Genomic DNA, 14,897 nt, shown 5'->3' with positions numbered 1-14,897 from the left:
GAGTTATCAACATGTGGAAGGTCATTTTCCCTGCTGAGAACATAACCTGCTCTCTTACCACTGAGCCTTTCCTAAAGAGCTTACATCATTGAGGTTACCTGCAGTGCATATCATTCCAGTTGATGTCTCAAATAAATTGCCAGATAAATTGGACAGGCATGATAGGAAGTGGTGCCCCTGATCATCACCCCAAAACCTAGGTCATGGACTTCAGGAACATATTTGACATATTTGATTGATATAATCTCAGTTAAATGGTCAAATATGTTCCTGCAGCCCATGACCTAGGTTTTGGGGTGATGATCAGGGGCACCACTTCCTATCATGCCTGTCCAATTTATCTGGCAATTTATTTCAGAATGTACATTGGTGCACTACCTCCATATTCATCTCCCCATACACTCTTAAGGGACATTATTACATTTATCCACCCCTTCCTTTAACCCCTGTGAACCCGGAGGGTCCTTAAATCACTAAAACATCATGCATGGAGGGGATGCAGAATAACTCTTACACCAAATAATAAGACCGACTCAGGAAGTTGGCAAAAAGTCCTATCCAACTGTTTTACTATTAATTGTCCAGATCAGGGAGTTACAACGGACATCAACGTACATTCGCACAAGCTCTCAATCATTTTGCTTAAAGAACACATTTATATACTAAAGATGCGTCAGACGTGATGTCATACTATGTCGCAAACAAGAAGAACCTATGGGGGGTTGTGATACGCTCAACGAAAACACCTAAGTATACTTTCTATATAGGGACATGTTGTGATTGGGACTCTACAGTCAGGTGGACAACTTATGCCCCCCCTATAGTTCAAGTCAACTTCAACAGTTATTAGGTACACAGTATATAATTGGCTTTCGAACTCTAAGGCCCTTCGTTATAGTGCCCTCTACAATTGGTTGGCATGCTCATGCCCTTCTGGAACATTCGGTTCACTAACAGCATATAAGCTAGTACCCCAGGTGTCCCCCGACCCAATTAACCCAACATGTCTCATCGCTCATGCCTTCTGGCATTCAGATTGTCTTTGAACTTGGCCTTGCAATGTATCCTTGCTCCTGGGAATATAAGGGAGTATAGGTACACTCTTATAACAGTTATGGTCTGCACACCCAACTCCTATTTCCATCCTTGGCTTGAGTGATAGGAGACCGTATTTCGGCCTTTTTTGCAGCATTTAATTGTCTTCAATTAATAATTTTGGCACTCATGGTCTTCTTTCCTTTCACCTTGACACGAGAGGATTCAACGTCTCACGGTTCGTGTTATTTATAGATAGATAACCAGTTCTTGGCTACTTCATCCTTTGACACAAGGCCAGACAGCTATTTCGGCCCTTTCCCTACTCTTAGCTTCATGTTGCTGCGACACAGCTTTCTGAACCTTCTTTCTCCGTGGGTCTGAGCTTACTAAATATGTGACACCGATGTCTCAAACTCTATATAATGGCGGCATCGCCTGCAGTCTATTCACTACGTATAGCTAGCCTTTAAGATCACTTAGTCTACTTGTTTGCTGCATTTGTACAGTTATAAATCAGCTTGCATTTTCTGCAGTGCTCTTCACACATGCAATCTTCATTCCGCATATGAATTTTACTTGATTCTTTATTTCATCATCAGATTCCATAAAGTCTATACATTCTTTTCTTCAGCCACTCTTTTCAGTGCATCACACTTGCTTCTTGTGATATCACCAACTTCTCTTTCTCCCATCTTCATATTCCTTCAGGGATCTCCTACAAGAGATTGCCATCTCTACTGGGATACATCATATAGGGGTTTCTCAATGCATACCTTTTCTCAAAGGCTTTCCGTGCAATAGGCACCATCACTGGTGCTGTGCATGTCACAATTTCTGGCTTCCAACATATAGGAAGAATGGGGGCGGGACTTCCTGCAGAGGCATTCAGCTGCTCCTCTACACCTTTATGGCTGCCACATGACATACTAAATTTATATTGTTTGAAGTCACACTTTTTTGTGTGATACTGAATAGGTTTATGGCTGTAGAATGATCTCATAACCTTAGCTTTACGGTCCTTGTTTTTGGCCGATGAGACTAGCAGTGAATGTCAGTTTCTAATATGTTATTTATTTTCATTTAAGATAATATTTAAGGGAATCCATCCCCAACCCACTTGATGGCCAGAAATTCAAGTTCAAGTGTGTATAGTGAGTTTTGGGGGTGCAAGTTCTGATTGATGAACACGATTCAGTGTTCTAACCCATACGGGGCTTAAGCTAACAAGGCCCAAGGTATACCCATGAGGTGTCTGTTTTGAGGATAAATGATTCTTTAACAATTGACACAATTGTTAAGTGTGAATGGTATAAGGAGGAAATAAACCCTCTTTATCTTCGGTGGTCTAGATTAGCCCATTTTCTTTTGAGTCTCTCAAATTAGTCTGTCATCGGACAATTGAGTGTTAAAAAGTTAGGTTTCAATCTCATGTAGAAGCCAACAAATTCCCACAATGCTTATAGGCCTCTTTTAGTTTGAAGGATGGAACTTCTGCACCATTTCCACTTTTTGTTCCTGTGGCTGCACATTGCAGTTTCTGACAGGTATTTTGCATTGTACATGGCCAGATGCCAATTATTTGAGTAAGTGGTTTCTCAAAGGCTGGTAGAGGTGTTGCACCTCCTGTGGCCAGGGCTGACTATAGGCGATGATACTCTCAGAGTACATCCCAGCATATGCCTGGTGCACCTGGAGGAAGTAGATCATGAATTTTTAGAATGTCATGGGCTCAATTAAGACTTAGAACAATCTCATGGTTGTTAAAAATGCAGGAATCCAAGTGGATTTGCCTATATCCGTTTGTTAGATCGAGGGTAGAGATGAATTTAGCTGGCCTAATTGTTTCAATCATTGAATTCACATGAGACATGCTAAATGGTTGTAATCACACTGACCATCCTGGTTACTCAGAATGTGCTGCTGGAACTATCATCTTATCAGTTGGATCCACTTCCCAGTTTCCTTGACAAACTTTGCAGAATTCTGGACAGTTTCTTCTTTGGCTCACCCTTTTTCTCTCTTAATGTCTTGCAAAGGATATCACATGACTCCCTTTTGTCAGTCACCCCAAAGGCAGCACATCCTAGAAAAGCTTGAGAGTCCTCCATATTGCAAAGAAGGCCCACAAAAACAGGGCAGTCCAATTCTCACCATGTTTCTCTACAAGTACCCGCTGAATATTCTTCAGGATCCTGTTGAATCTCTCCATGGAGCCATACATTTGAGGTCAATATATATATATATATATACATATGAATGTTTCGATGGCCTTAATATAGCAGAGAGTCTGTAGGTCATTCATGAGTTTGGATATAGGGTCGACCCCTAGTCAGCAATTATTTCCTTTGTGAACCCTGCTCTTCAAAAATTGGGAACTTAATGTTTAATTGTCATATGTGGTGTTACTTCATATAGGGAAAGCCTCAGAAAATGTGGGTGCATAATCCAAAACAATCAGTATTTATATGTTCCCAGCAATAGATGGTATTTTGGATGCCACAATGTCCATCATTATGTCAGAAAAAGGCACTTTTATTACAGGAAGGGGATGCCCTGGGTCCCATCCAGCATCAACCTGTCTAGCCTTTTGGCAGATACTGCATATTTCATGACATTCATGTTTTGACTATACATGTTTGGTCAAAAGAGCCAAATGATAAAATGTTCTTGGGTCTTCGTGACTCCCTAGTCACCTACTGACAAGTGTTAATGGGTGAGGTCTAACATTGGGCCTCATTCCGAGTATGGCGTTAAGGGATAGCGGCCACCGGTAACGAGACCTGTGGCGGTGATCCCTTACCGCCATACTCCGAGTTTCCTTTGCGCCCTCGCCCTTAACGCCTGCTTTGAGCAGGTGTTAAAGTCGAGGGCGCAAAGGGGCCTCCAAGCCAATAACGGTGACCGTAATGAACGGTCACCATTATTTGCATCTTCCCCATTCCCATTGAGCCCTATGGGGGCTCATTTGGGAATGGGGAAGAGCCTTGTTGAATGGGGAATTACCGCCCCGCCAACCTTGGAATGGGGCGGTAATTCCGCCATCCACCAAGGCGCTGCCGGTCCGGGTACGGCGTCAACCAAGGCGTTAATAGCTCCATTGGTTAGCGCCGTACTGGGAATGAGGCCCATTGTTTTTCTAAAGACCACTGTCTTTCAGCATATTTGCCCTTTCCATTAGAGATGTTTTCCAATCTCCACCCTAGAGATTGTGCTCCTTTTTTCAAAGAAGTATCATTAATTTATTAGCTTACCTTCTCTCTCTGAAACAACTTGTTCAAAGGCTCACTGCAATGATGTGTTATTCATCTGAGCCGAGTCTGCAGTCAGAGTTAGCATGTTAGTGTTGTAGGGGGACAAATGCAGATGTGCAGTAAGGAAAGTTAACAGATGTGCAGTATAGTGCAGTGTAGGGAGTTAGTGATAACAATTCTAACAGTCGTAACTGTTAACAATACTAACTTTACCACTACTGACATTATGAATTAATCTTGGGGTCCAGAGTGGGTTTCCTTAGTTTTTAGGCACTGTTGCAGGTGTTGCAGGTGCACGAGCATTCACACTACAATGTTAGTTCAGAAAATACATGCAAAATTGAAAAGCTGAACAGTGGTGTATCTTGCAGATGCTAAGTTCAGGGTGTGATCAGATAGCAGAATGAGCTCTGGAGAGAAGTCTTTCATTGTTCAAGGCAGGAAGGTAAAGAAGTTATGTTTCATATTCATCTTTGCTCTGGTGGTGTGTTGGACAAAATTGATGTGGAGAAAAGACTAGATAAGACTGGAAGGTTACTGGGGATGGTGATTGAAAGGGGGGCGGTGAATGACTAGAAACTTCATTAGTGACATCACAGTGGTTTCTAAAATTAGGTGGGGACACATTAAAGAATCCATATGGAAATATAGGTAGAAGGCAGGCGAACAAAAGAGAGCTTAAAATATGAGGGGAAGAGAGAGAAAAAATACACACAAAAGGAAACAACAGAGAGACTCTGCATGTGGTAAGATTTGTCCTGATGCGGGAGAGATGCTGTTTGTAGACCGGGGCTGCATAGATGGGGACCAAGCGGAGTTGTCAGCATACTGGGTTCCCTCTGACCCTAGAGCTGAAGCAGATCTTGGCAGTGAAACGTGGTAGCTGTGAAGGGAGCGCGATTGGCAAAGCAGGAAGAGGCTGCATGCAGTAATGTCTTGGTGAGTATAGATAAAAAGGATAATTAATGAGGGAATTAGGGAAGTGTCAAACTGGACACAAAAGGAAAATAACTCATTTGTCTTTGAGGTACCAAAGGCCAACTAATTTAACCTGAGTGTAAATTGTAAATCATTAAGAAAGTGGTGAGTTTTGCTTTGTCATAAAGGAGCTTTCAAAACAGTTATACTCCCAAGGTTAGCTCTAGACAATGCATCTCATACTGCCAATGTTGCTAATGAATATTAGCTAGGGTCACTCAAGGGGATGATAACTCATGGTTCTGGGGTGGGCAATGTTCCCTCTGAACTGTGCTCATGTGCGCTTGCCCAGCCTCCTTCTGGGTGCCGCTCAGAAGAATTTTAGCAGCGCACACAGGCAATTCTCACCTATGCAAAAAAGAATTATGGGCCTCAAGCCAAAGCAATTGCCTGACATTTGCTTTCTCTTAAAGTAACGAGCTAGTTGTGATAGTCTGGTGTAGCTCGTTTACGTTACCCTACTATGCAAGCATGACCTTAAAAACCTAAAAACAAAATGCAGCCACAAGAGGTAAACACTAATATGAAAAAGTGGCTCCATGAACAGAAAAATCTGACTAAGATATGCTTGCATACATTAAACAAATACTGTTCTCTCCCCGGCCGTGACTCCTATGCATTAGTCTACCACGTGCTTACTGTAACCTCTTCCCCAAAACATATTTAGATATTACCAGACAACCTCGGCTCTTTCTGTCTTGGCTCTGCGAAAGGTTACTAGACATGTACCTACATCAACTTATTTTATGTTTTTGTGAATTTGAATAACATTCAAATACCAGAACTTCTTTTATTCATTGTGCCTTATAAATGTTCCTTCCAGCGATTGCCCTGGCACCCCTGAGATGTGCCCTGCATGCTGCAACACGACTCATGAAAGGACTCTGGAAATTCAACCCTGACCTTTCTCAAACTGCGCCTCCTCCCGCTGCAAGCCTATATCATCTTAAAATGCTGTTGCATCATCTTCAAGGTTGTCACCTTGAAGTCCCCATGCTACCTCACTGAGAAACCTGGCATCTCAAGAGAACTGCAATCCACTAGAAGTGAGGAAATGTGAAGGCTTGAACTCCGACGGGGCAGGAAGGAAATAACTAGAAGCACATCCGTCTCGGTGTATGCTCCAATACTCTGGAACCTCCTACCATCAACATCAGATTTACCCCATTGCTGCTACAGTTCAGGAAAGAGCTCAAGACCTTCCTCTTCAAGAAATGGCTCCTCCGTGACACATACATCCACAAACCCTCCACTCCCCACAGTACCTAAAACTCTGATCTGCCCCACATTGTCTACTCCCCTTGTTGCTTGTAGATCCCTTGCTGCATAATGCCCACAATTGCCCTCTCATGTTAGCTCCAACTCCCCTTTTCTCTGCTTCCCTCCCTGTGTTATTCCCCCTACGATTGCAAAGCACTCTGTTGATTCCCAAAGCCATGTCTGTGCTCAATAAATGCACTAATAATATTAATAATAAAAGCATCACCCACACTATCTAACCTAATTATCATCTCAAATATTGGATATTGACTGTAAGTAAACAAGCTACTTGGATGTATAACCTCACCCCATGCTTCCTATTCTTAGTACATATGTCACGCAAGCACTTTGTAGTGGTCCTGTGCATGTTAACACATATAAAACTCAAATATTACTTTGCCCTCGAAGGAATTTGAGAAGACCAATGTCATACTCAGAGTTTGCTACTTTAGCATTGCTAACATTACTCTATAAGTGGAGAGCAACATTGCAATATAATTTACTTTGTCTGCAAGGGATAATGGGCATGGGCTATGCCAGGTATTACTTGTCTACAGTATTAGGGCAATGGATATTCAGACAGAATGCTTTTCACACAATCTGCATCCTTTCTAAGAGTTCAGAGTTGCATTGGGCATAAACCTTAACAAATGATATTGTAACTCAATGCTATTCAACAAGGGTATCACTTATCAGTTGTATAATCCTACCCAACATTATAAGGGTGTAATAAGTTGCAAACAATCTTGTGTTCACTGCAAAATAATTGTTTACCTGCGGATTCATGCCATTTTCTTAAAATGCATATAATATCATGGAGAGGCACAAAATATGTTTTGCTTGCAAAGTATTATGTGCATGCAAATAGCCCAATGAGTGTTGCACTGCTACAATCTCTCACGTTTTACAGTGCCCTGTCAACTAGTATTGGAGGAGAACACAGGAGCTGGGAAACGGTACGGGTGAAAGGGCACAGGAGAACAGTCTTTCTGGGTGATGAACAAATCAGGATTTCTAAAAGACCAGGTCAATTGTTTTGGCAGTACAGTGTACAAAAATGTGTTTGCTGAAGGAAAGGAAACTCTAGTTACAGTCTACAGAACTGCACTGTTTCTTTCTATGCTCAGCTGCTGAGGGCATTTCAATATAAACATGTGTTCTGTGTTTACTGACTGTAGCATACCCCTGCATCTTGTTTAATTGATAACAATGACTTACAGAGGGAACCCTAGTTACAGAAGAAGTCTCTCAAGCTGTTTTACCACTGAGCATTGATGCTGTTAACCTAAAAGGCATACATTATATGATTCACTTCAACAGGGCTCTATGCAAAACCTCAGTAAATCTCTGGTTGAATTTTGTCTAGGCTGTGGCGAGGAAAGGAGGACAAAACTATAGGCTGTATTATGTGCCCTGTCATCTTACTTCCTATGTCAGGGTTACAAGCAAGGCTCTGGCAAGAATTTGCTTCCTACTTAGAATGATTTGATTTTTCAGGGAGTACAAAAGGTGATTAGCTTTACCAACAAAGGTACTTCATGCTTATTAAAAGGTGTTCTTTGCCCTTAAAATGTGTCTTGAGATCAGTCAGAAACATTATGAGAGCGCCTTCCTATGCCACTGCTCTGCTGGTCACTGATTTGAAAAAATATCAATGGAGCTTTTAGGGCAGAAGGCAGGGGTTAGTTCCTATGTGTTCATTGTTTCCCATTTTAATTGGCCACATTTTTCTGTTTTTAGGGATTAAAAATGGATGGGGTATATGTCTCGTAGCTGAAAGGATGGTTTTGAGTAACTCACAGGTCAACATAATGTGGATAGTAAGCAGAAGCCAAGGAATTCTGATCATCATATTCGTTGGGTGTCCAGTCAACTCGTCGAAAAAAAACTGGTCGACTGCAATTTGGTCGACGCAATTTGGTCGAAAACCAAATGGTCGAATTTTTTATTTTATATATATATATATTTTTTGGGTTTTCGTTTAGTTAAAAAAGGGGTTTTTAGAGAAAAAAAGGGGGTTGGGGCCCCCCCCCCCCCCCCCAAAAAAAAAAAAAGGGTTAAAATAAAAAGATAAAAAAATTCGACCATTTGGTTTTCGATCAAATTGGTTCGACCATTTGTCTGGTCGACCAATTTTTTTCGACCAAATGACTGGCAACCTATTCGTTGCAGTTCTTCTGATGCAATTATCTTCCTTACACAAATTATGAGATGCATGTTCTCATGGCCCTTGAATTACTTCATCAACGTTGCACATGAACTGCTATTGGCATGTTTTCTGACAATTTATTTTTAGTTGCCTTTATTCCATCTGCAAATATTGTATCCAGTCTGATTTTTGATAGCCACATCAGTTATGAAAAGCAATATTTGTTTTTGTGTAATACACATGAGTGTTTTTCAGTGGCATAAAGCACACTTTTTTCTCTGCACAGATGTACTTTTGCAAGCTACTGTGGCATATCTTGAGGTCTTGAACTGGTATGATCACATATAAAATATTTATGTTTTTAACCTATGTGTTTTGTAAAAAGTGTTGTAAGATGCACTTTATATGCTGATTAGTAAAGAATTGCGGTGGTTTGGAAGTGGCAATTCCTTTCCAAACTCTCTTTGGAGATGGTAGCTCAATAACTACTCATGCTCACAAAATGGCTTACCTATTGAGTCAGTTGAGAACATGGAAAATAAAGTGCGCACGAAAGGCAACCAGTTCCGCACTTAGAGAAAAATAATTAGAGGGAACATTGGGGGTGAGGCTTGTGAATGAGTGGTAAAGAGGTTTGGACTCTAAAAGCTGTTGAGGTTTATAAGATACAAATACAAATATAGCAACCAATTGTTTGTGTGTGCATGTTTCTCTTTCTTTTGTGTTAATTTGCATGTGTGCCCATGTGTGATAAGTGTTTCTAAAGTATCGCTGGTTTGTTTGATGAAACAAAACATAACAAGAAAAACCCCAATCACAAAAAAGTGTCAGGGGTATCATTGCTTCTGAAATTTATTTTGGTTTCTGAAAAAGGTGAGAGTAATCCCTACTGCCTGGCATGGTACCAAGCTTTTCTGATGCTCTGCCTGGCATGATAAAAAGACTTTCTGATGCTTAGCCAAGGAGCCAAAAATAAAGGTATAGTGACAGAGAGGGGTCTAGGCAGGTTTGGTGGGTAGAGTCAAAATCATGTTCCCTACTCTTGGTGTGACCTAGTGTTGCAATGCTTTCAGGAAGAATGGGGATTTATTATTTCTCACAGATGATTTGGGTGATCATTTCTCACCACTTGACTTATAAATATAGCTGTGCCATGTTTAATAAAACCTTCATCTCCCTCTGTCATCACTTTGTACTAAACCATTTCCCATACACTGTAAAACAACAGTAACACAGACTTTGGCACTGTCTCGTGTAAATGCCAGCAGGAAACTAAAGCTTCAACTCAATGCTGTCTGACATGCAAATCAGGTGAAAAGATTAGTTTAATTCTGGTCAGCTCAAGAAGAAATCTTTATTCCACAGCTCTGCAAGAGTCAAACTTAAAACATACATACAGACACCGATAACAGAAAAGAGAATGTCCCCTTCCTCCAAATGATTCCAACCCAGACATGCCTTGTGCTTTTGCAACAAGCCCTGCATGCTCACTGTAAAGTGTACTCCAAAAACTGTGTTTACCTCAGATTACCAATGCTCTGCCGCTGGGAGTCATACCACTGCCCACATACTTTTAAAGCTGGGTAATCTAGATCTTGTTTGGGATTATAGCAGGTGTAGGGTAGGCATTCAATATTTAAATTGGTTGCACCAAGTGACAATGTAAGGAGAGAATCATGACATATATTAGCTTTATGAGATTGAAAGATGAGAGACACTCCGTCCGGTTACATTAAAGTTGGGTCATCAAGAAGAATCATATCTCAGATAAGATTGTTTTGGATTTGAGAACATTGACATGTCAACAAGAAGAGGAGATAGAGAACTAATATGAGAAAACAGGAAACATGAATGATCCTCCTACATTGTGCTATTATCATTAGACACTTCTTTACTCCTGTTACTGGTGTGAAGTCTCAGTAGGTATCACATAATTAATACAAAATTGTTCAGTTCTCATTTTGGTAATTAGCTGAAATGGTAGGCAACCATTTTGAGGAATTAACGTAACACACAACAAATGTATATATAAATCAATAAGTACAACAGAACGCATGTCAAATAATGGAGTGGTTTATAAACATGAGTTCTTTCATCAATGGGACTAGACATTCTAACAAGACCCAAAACGATGTAGGATATGTTCATTTTCAGATTTAGTCTCAGACAGACTTTCACCAAAGTACACCAATAATGGAGCTGGTAGCACACACCCTTATCACTTGATCTAATGCATTGGAAACAATTCATAATCATTCAATGAATATATATGTATCTTACCTGTTTGTAATCTTCAGATACCAAAATAAATCCATTATTGTCTATGAGGTAGCAGTTGATATTCTAGGGAGAAATTAACTACATGTTCAAATATGTCATTTATTTTCCAAGACAAAGCATATAACAGTTTGTTCTATGTAACTTTCAGGTATAATGCAGTTAAACTAAACATAAAATGTTCTTTCATTGATCCACGCCTGAAAGCACTGACAATAAGGGTTCTAACAGGTGAAACGTTGATGCAATGTATGGTTGATTTTCTTTCACTGCAATCAGAGGGCATATTTACATGTTGCCAAAAATGAGACAATCCCGGTTTCACCAAAATGTTACTACCCAGATGGTTGGTTTGTGACTAAACCTGACCAAAGCAAATTCAGATGTTACACAAATACACCAAATAATGACAACAACATTTTTTTTAAACTACATTTGGAAAATCTAATGTGGTCAAAAATACTGACTGCTTGAATTTACTGCTGTGGGTCCCACTTGCTGATCGATTCCATAAACTCCAAAATATTTTCCCATTCCTAGTTGTATGTACTTCATAAAAAGTACAATCTATCTGCTCATCAATACCAGCAGTTTTAATCTTTACATAACTGAAGCACACAAAATGGCAAAATATATTTGTATATAATTAAATATACATAGTAACATTGGAGTCATAAGTTTGGATGGCGTGCAGTTGGTTATTAGTAAAAGAGACATGCCTAGGCATAAGCAAACAACTCCTACCTCTCAAATGTAGATTCAATAATCTGTAGGATCAAACTATTGAACAATTGTGAGAAGTTCAGTTATTTTCATGGATCTGAGTTCACGTAATACGCTCTTTTTCAAGTGAAATCAAACAGTGACACTTTGAATAGCCACAATAAAATAAGCCACCTTTGAAATCCATTGTTTGTGCATTTTTTGCTTACTTTTTATTATGTTTAAGGCTATCACACACCTCAATATGGAGTGCACAGAGAAATAAATGGCACATTGACACCATATGCCCCAATGTCAAATTTAAAAATATATGCGATATATGTGTTCAGTATGGCGAGGCGCATATGTACATATCAAACAATGTATATGTATGTGAAACAAGGAAACAGTATTTTCCAAGATAATGCCCTAAAGCAGTGGAAGCTTTCCTGTGTCACACATTCGATCAATGATTCCCTTGGCGCTAAAGAAATATATGCAGTGCTTCTCCACCTACGTGGTGGGAGAACGTCCTCTATATGTCATTCATGGTCCTACTTAATGAATTTCATAATGCTCTTAGTTCTGCTGTGGTGAATTCAGGCAGTTTAACTTACCGACCTTGTATGTGCACTTCTGCCAGCATAAGCTATCCGCAAACCCATATGAAATGCTATGCCTTAACCCTTTCATACTGTATTCTCTAATGGTTTCCACAACTTTGCCCTCTGCTAATATCACCAAAATCAGAGACATTCTCACTCTTCCCCCATCTCTCACTGCATCTTCTTCTTTCACTCCTCCCTGACCAGCTCATTGCTGCATTGAGGAGCATGACCCATGCTCAGCATGGAAACTGTCCATACTTCCCACATGGCTCAAAGCCACCTCCTCACCCCACGCTACATGCCGACACCGACCCCGACCCACCCTGTTCTTACTGCCAACTCTGACCGTTCAGTCCATCGTGGCCCATCTCAATGTGTGTCCCTTGTTGTGCAATGGGGCATCTGATCAGCATTGAGTTAACATACTTAAACCAGCCATATGGCCCTACCCCCTCCCTCTACCCACTTTGTTCCTACAGCCAGCTCTTCCTGATCATCCACTTTAGCATTCCCTGCTATTGTATCCCCCCCAAACTGCCAACCTTCACCCTGCATCTCTTATATAGCCCAGAAATACTCAGCCCATTATCAACAAAATGGATCTTCTCTAAATCCCTGGGGTCCATGCCTTTGAGCACTAAGACTTCAGAAACTATGAGCTGGAACCTCTAATTCTCCACCATCACTGCCAGGCCTCACGTATCCCTTCGGGGCTGAGGCCAAACGCAATAGATTGACCTCCCAAAAACCCCATCCCTTCCTCCCTATATGCTCCATGCAATGACCCTTTAATCAAAATCCCACTGCCTTCAGCAAATCAGGTTGTACTACTAAACTGTGCCTTGATAAATATTCGCTTGCTCAGAGCTCACGCCATAGAGATCCATGAACTCATCATCAACTGTTACCGGGACCATCTCGTCACCACTGAATCCTGGCTCCACAGGACCTCTGGCCCTCTGCACTCACTAGCCATTCTACAAAACGACTCCATTTTCAGAGCCAACTGCAAACTCCCCCGATTGCCAAATCTCACCTACATATCAGACCTATCCCATACTACCTATTCCCAGCTATGAAACATTGCTCCTTAAACTTACCATTGACGCCCAGTCCACCTACAATCCAGCACCCAAATCCCTGACATCCCTCTCCTGGTCAACCCTTTCATTAAGCCTAGGACTAAATTCAATATACTGGTTGACCTCAATTTAGCCTTCAGTGATCCTGCCGACCTCCGGGTGAGAGCACTTGCTCATTCGCTAGAAGAAATGTCCATTCACTCAACTGATCTCCTCCCCTACACCCACTAAAGGACTCATACTAAACTGGATCCTGACCACCAACACCACCATTACTATTTCCTCCACCAGTCCTGTAGCCTGGACTTGCCATTCCTCAATACAATGTGAACTCTTTCATTTTTTATTAGTAATATTTTTTTGATTTATTTATTATGTGCACAATTGACCCGTAGGCTTGATGGCAGGTACAAGACATACAAGTAAATTGACAACATAGAAAACATAGAAATAAATAGGTAGAACATGAGATCTCATTGGCATAGATTCCATCTGTAATGAACATTTAGAAAGACTTGCCAGGTGAAAACGATAATTAAAGGCATGCAAATTTCATTGTGTGAAAAGAATACTGAGACCATGGGGGGCCTAGTGTATCAGTTCACAGTGTGAACTGCCCCTTGGTATATATTTACAAAGCTTAAGGTAGGACGGAAGAGTGCTATACCAAATGCCACTATTACACAATTTTTAGATTGCAAAGAGCACCAATTTCTCAAATCGATCCTGCGCACAAATTTCAGGTCCAATGATCTAACCACCCTGGGACCGGTATGTTGACGTAACCAGGCAAGAACCTTGTTATGTAGTGAGTCTCTGGTTTCTTTTGCTTCTGTTTTATCAACATTGTTTATAACAAAGTTCCTATAGTCCATGACGAAGGATTTAGTGCAATTATTTTCAATGTTAGGCATGGTTTTCTTCTTTATGTGCAAACAGTGAGAGGGTCTCTGTTTCACTGTCAGCGCTGGTGACTGGTTGGACAGATTTAAATCGGGGTGGAGGAGAGAGGATTATTAGCAGCCCGTTGGTGTACCACTGCTGATAATGAAACGGGTAAATCAGGCTCCTTCTGCTGAAAGGAACAAGGTATGGAAAGCGGTTCACCATCCTTTTGGCAGCATTGCTGGACACCGTTTTGTGACACAGAGGTTTCAGTTGATTTATCGAGTTGGTCTTTTGCTGCTTGGGTAGTCTTGAGCTTGTAGTGCACTATAAGAGTGCGCTCCTTGAAGCCAGAGAACATCCTCAACCTGTAGAAATCTTCCAAGTTCACGCAGGCAACAATATCCACAGAGTCTGTTCTTTAAACAGACGTCAAGTAAAGAACTTGTGGGGTCTTCAGCCCCAATATGCGCATACCCCCTCTATCTGAGCTTCAATTAAAATGTTTTGTGGTGTCTCCGAATATGCCACTTTTTGGGGTGCAATCTACTAACACTCCTCCTTGATCCATGTACCTGGGGCTACTCCCATTGAGAGCTACATGCTCGGTATTATTAGCTGCTTTAAACTGGAGCAGTGTAGATGTGCATGGGTAGTCACACGCACC

The 14,897-nt window shown here is 41.0% G+C and overlaps 1 protein-coding gene across 4 annotated transcripts in view; it reads right to left on the bottom strand.

Annotated features, from left to right (window-relative positions):
* CACNA2D3 (calcium voltage-gated channel auxiliary subunit alpha2delta 3) overlaps nucleotides 1-14,897 on the bottom strand; it is a 3,251,448-nt gene that overhangs the window by 367,883 nt on the left and 2,868,668 nt on the right. For all 4 annotated transcript variants that reach the window (XM_069643639.1, XM_069643642.1, XM_069643640.1 and 1 more), the window contains one exon: nucleotides 10,957-11,019. In XM_069643639.1, coding sequence (XP_069499740.1) covers nucleotides 10,957-11,019 — 63 coding nt within the window. The remainder of the gene's footprint in view (nucleotides 1-10,956; nucleotides 11,020-14,897) is intronic.

This window comes from Ambystoma mexicanum, chromosome 2p (genome assembly GCF_040938575.1).
Source record: "Ambystoma mexicanum isolate Mex_15411 chromosome 2p, UKY_AmexF1_1, whole genome shotgun sequence".
Lineage (NCBI taxonomy): Eukaryota > Metazoa > Chordata > Amphibia > Caudata > Ambystomatidae > Ambystoma > Ambystoma mexicanum.
This window is presented reverse-complemented; position numbering and strand designations above follow the sequence as displayed.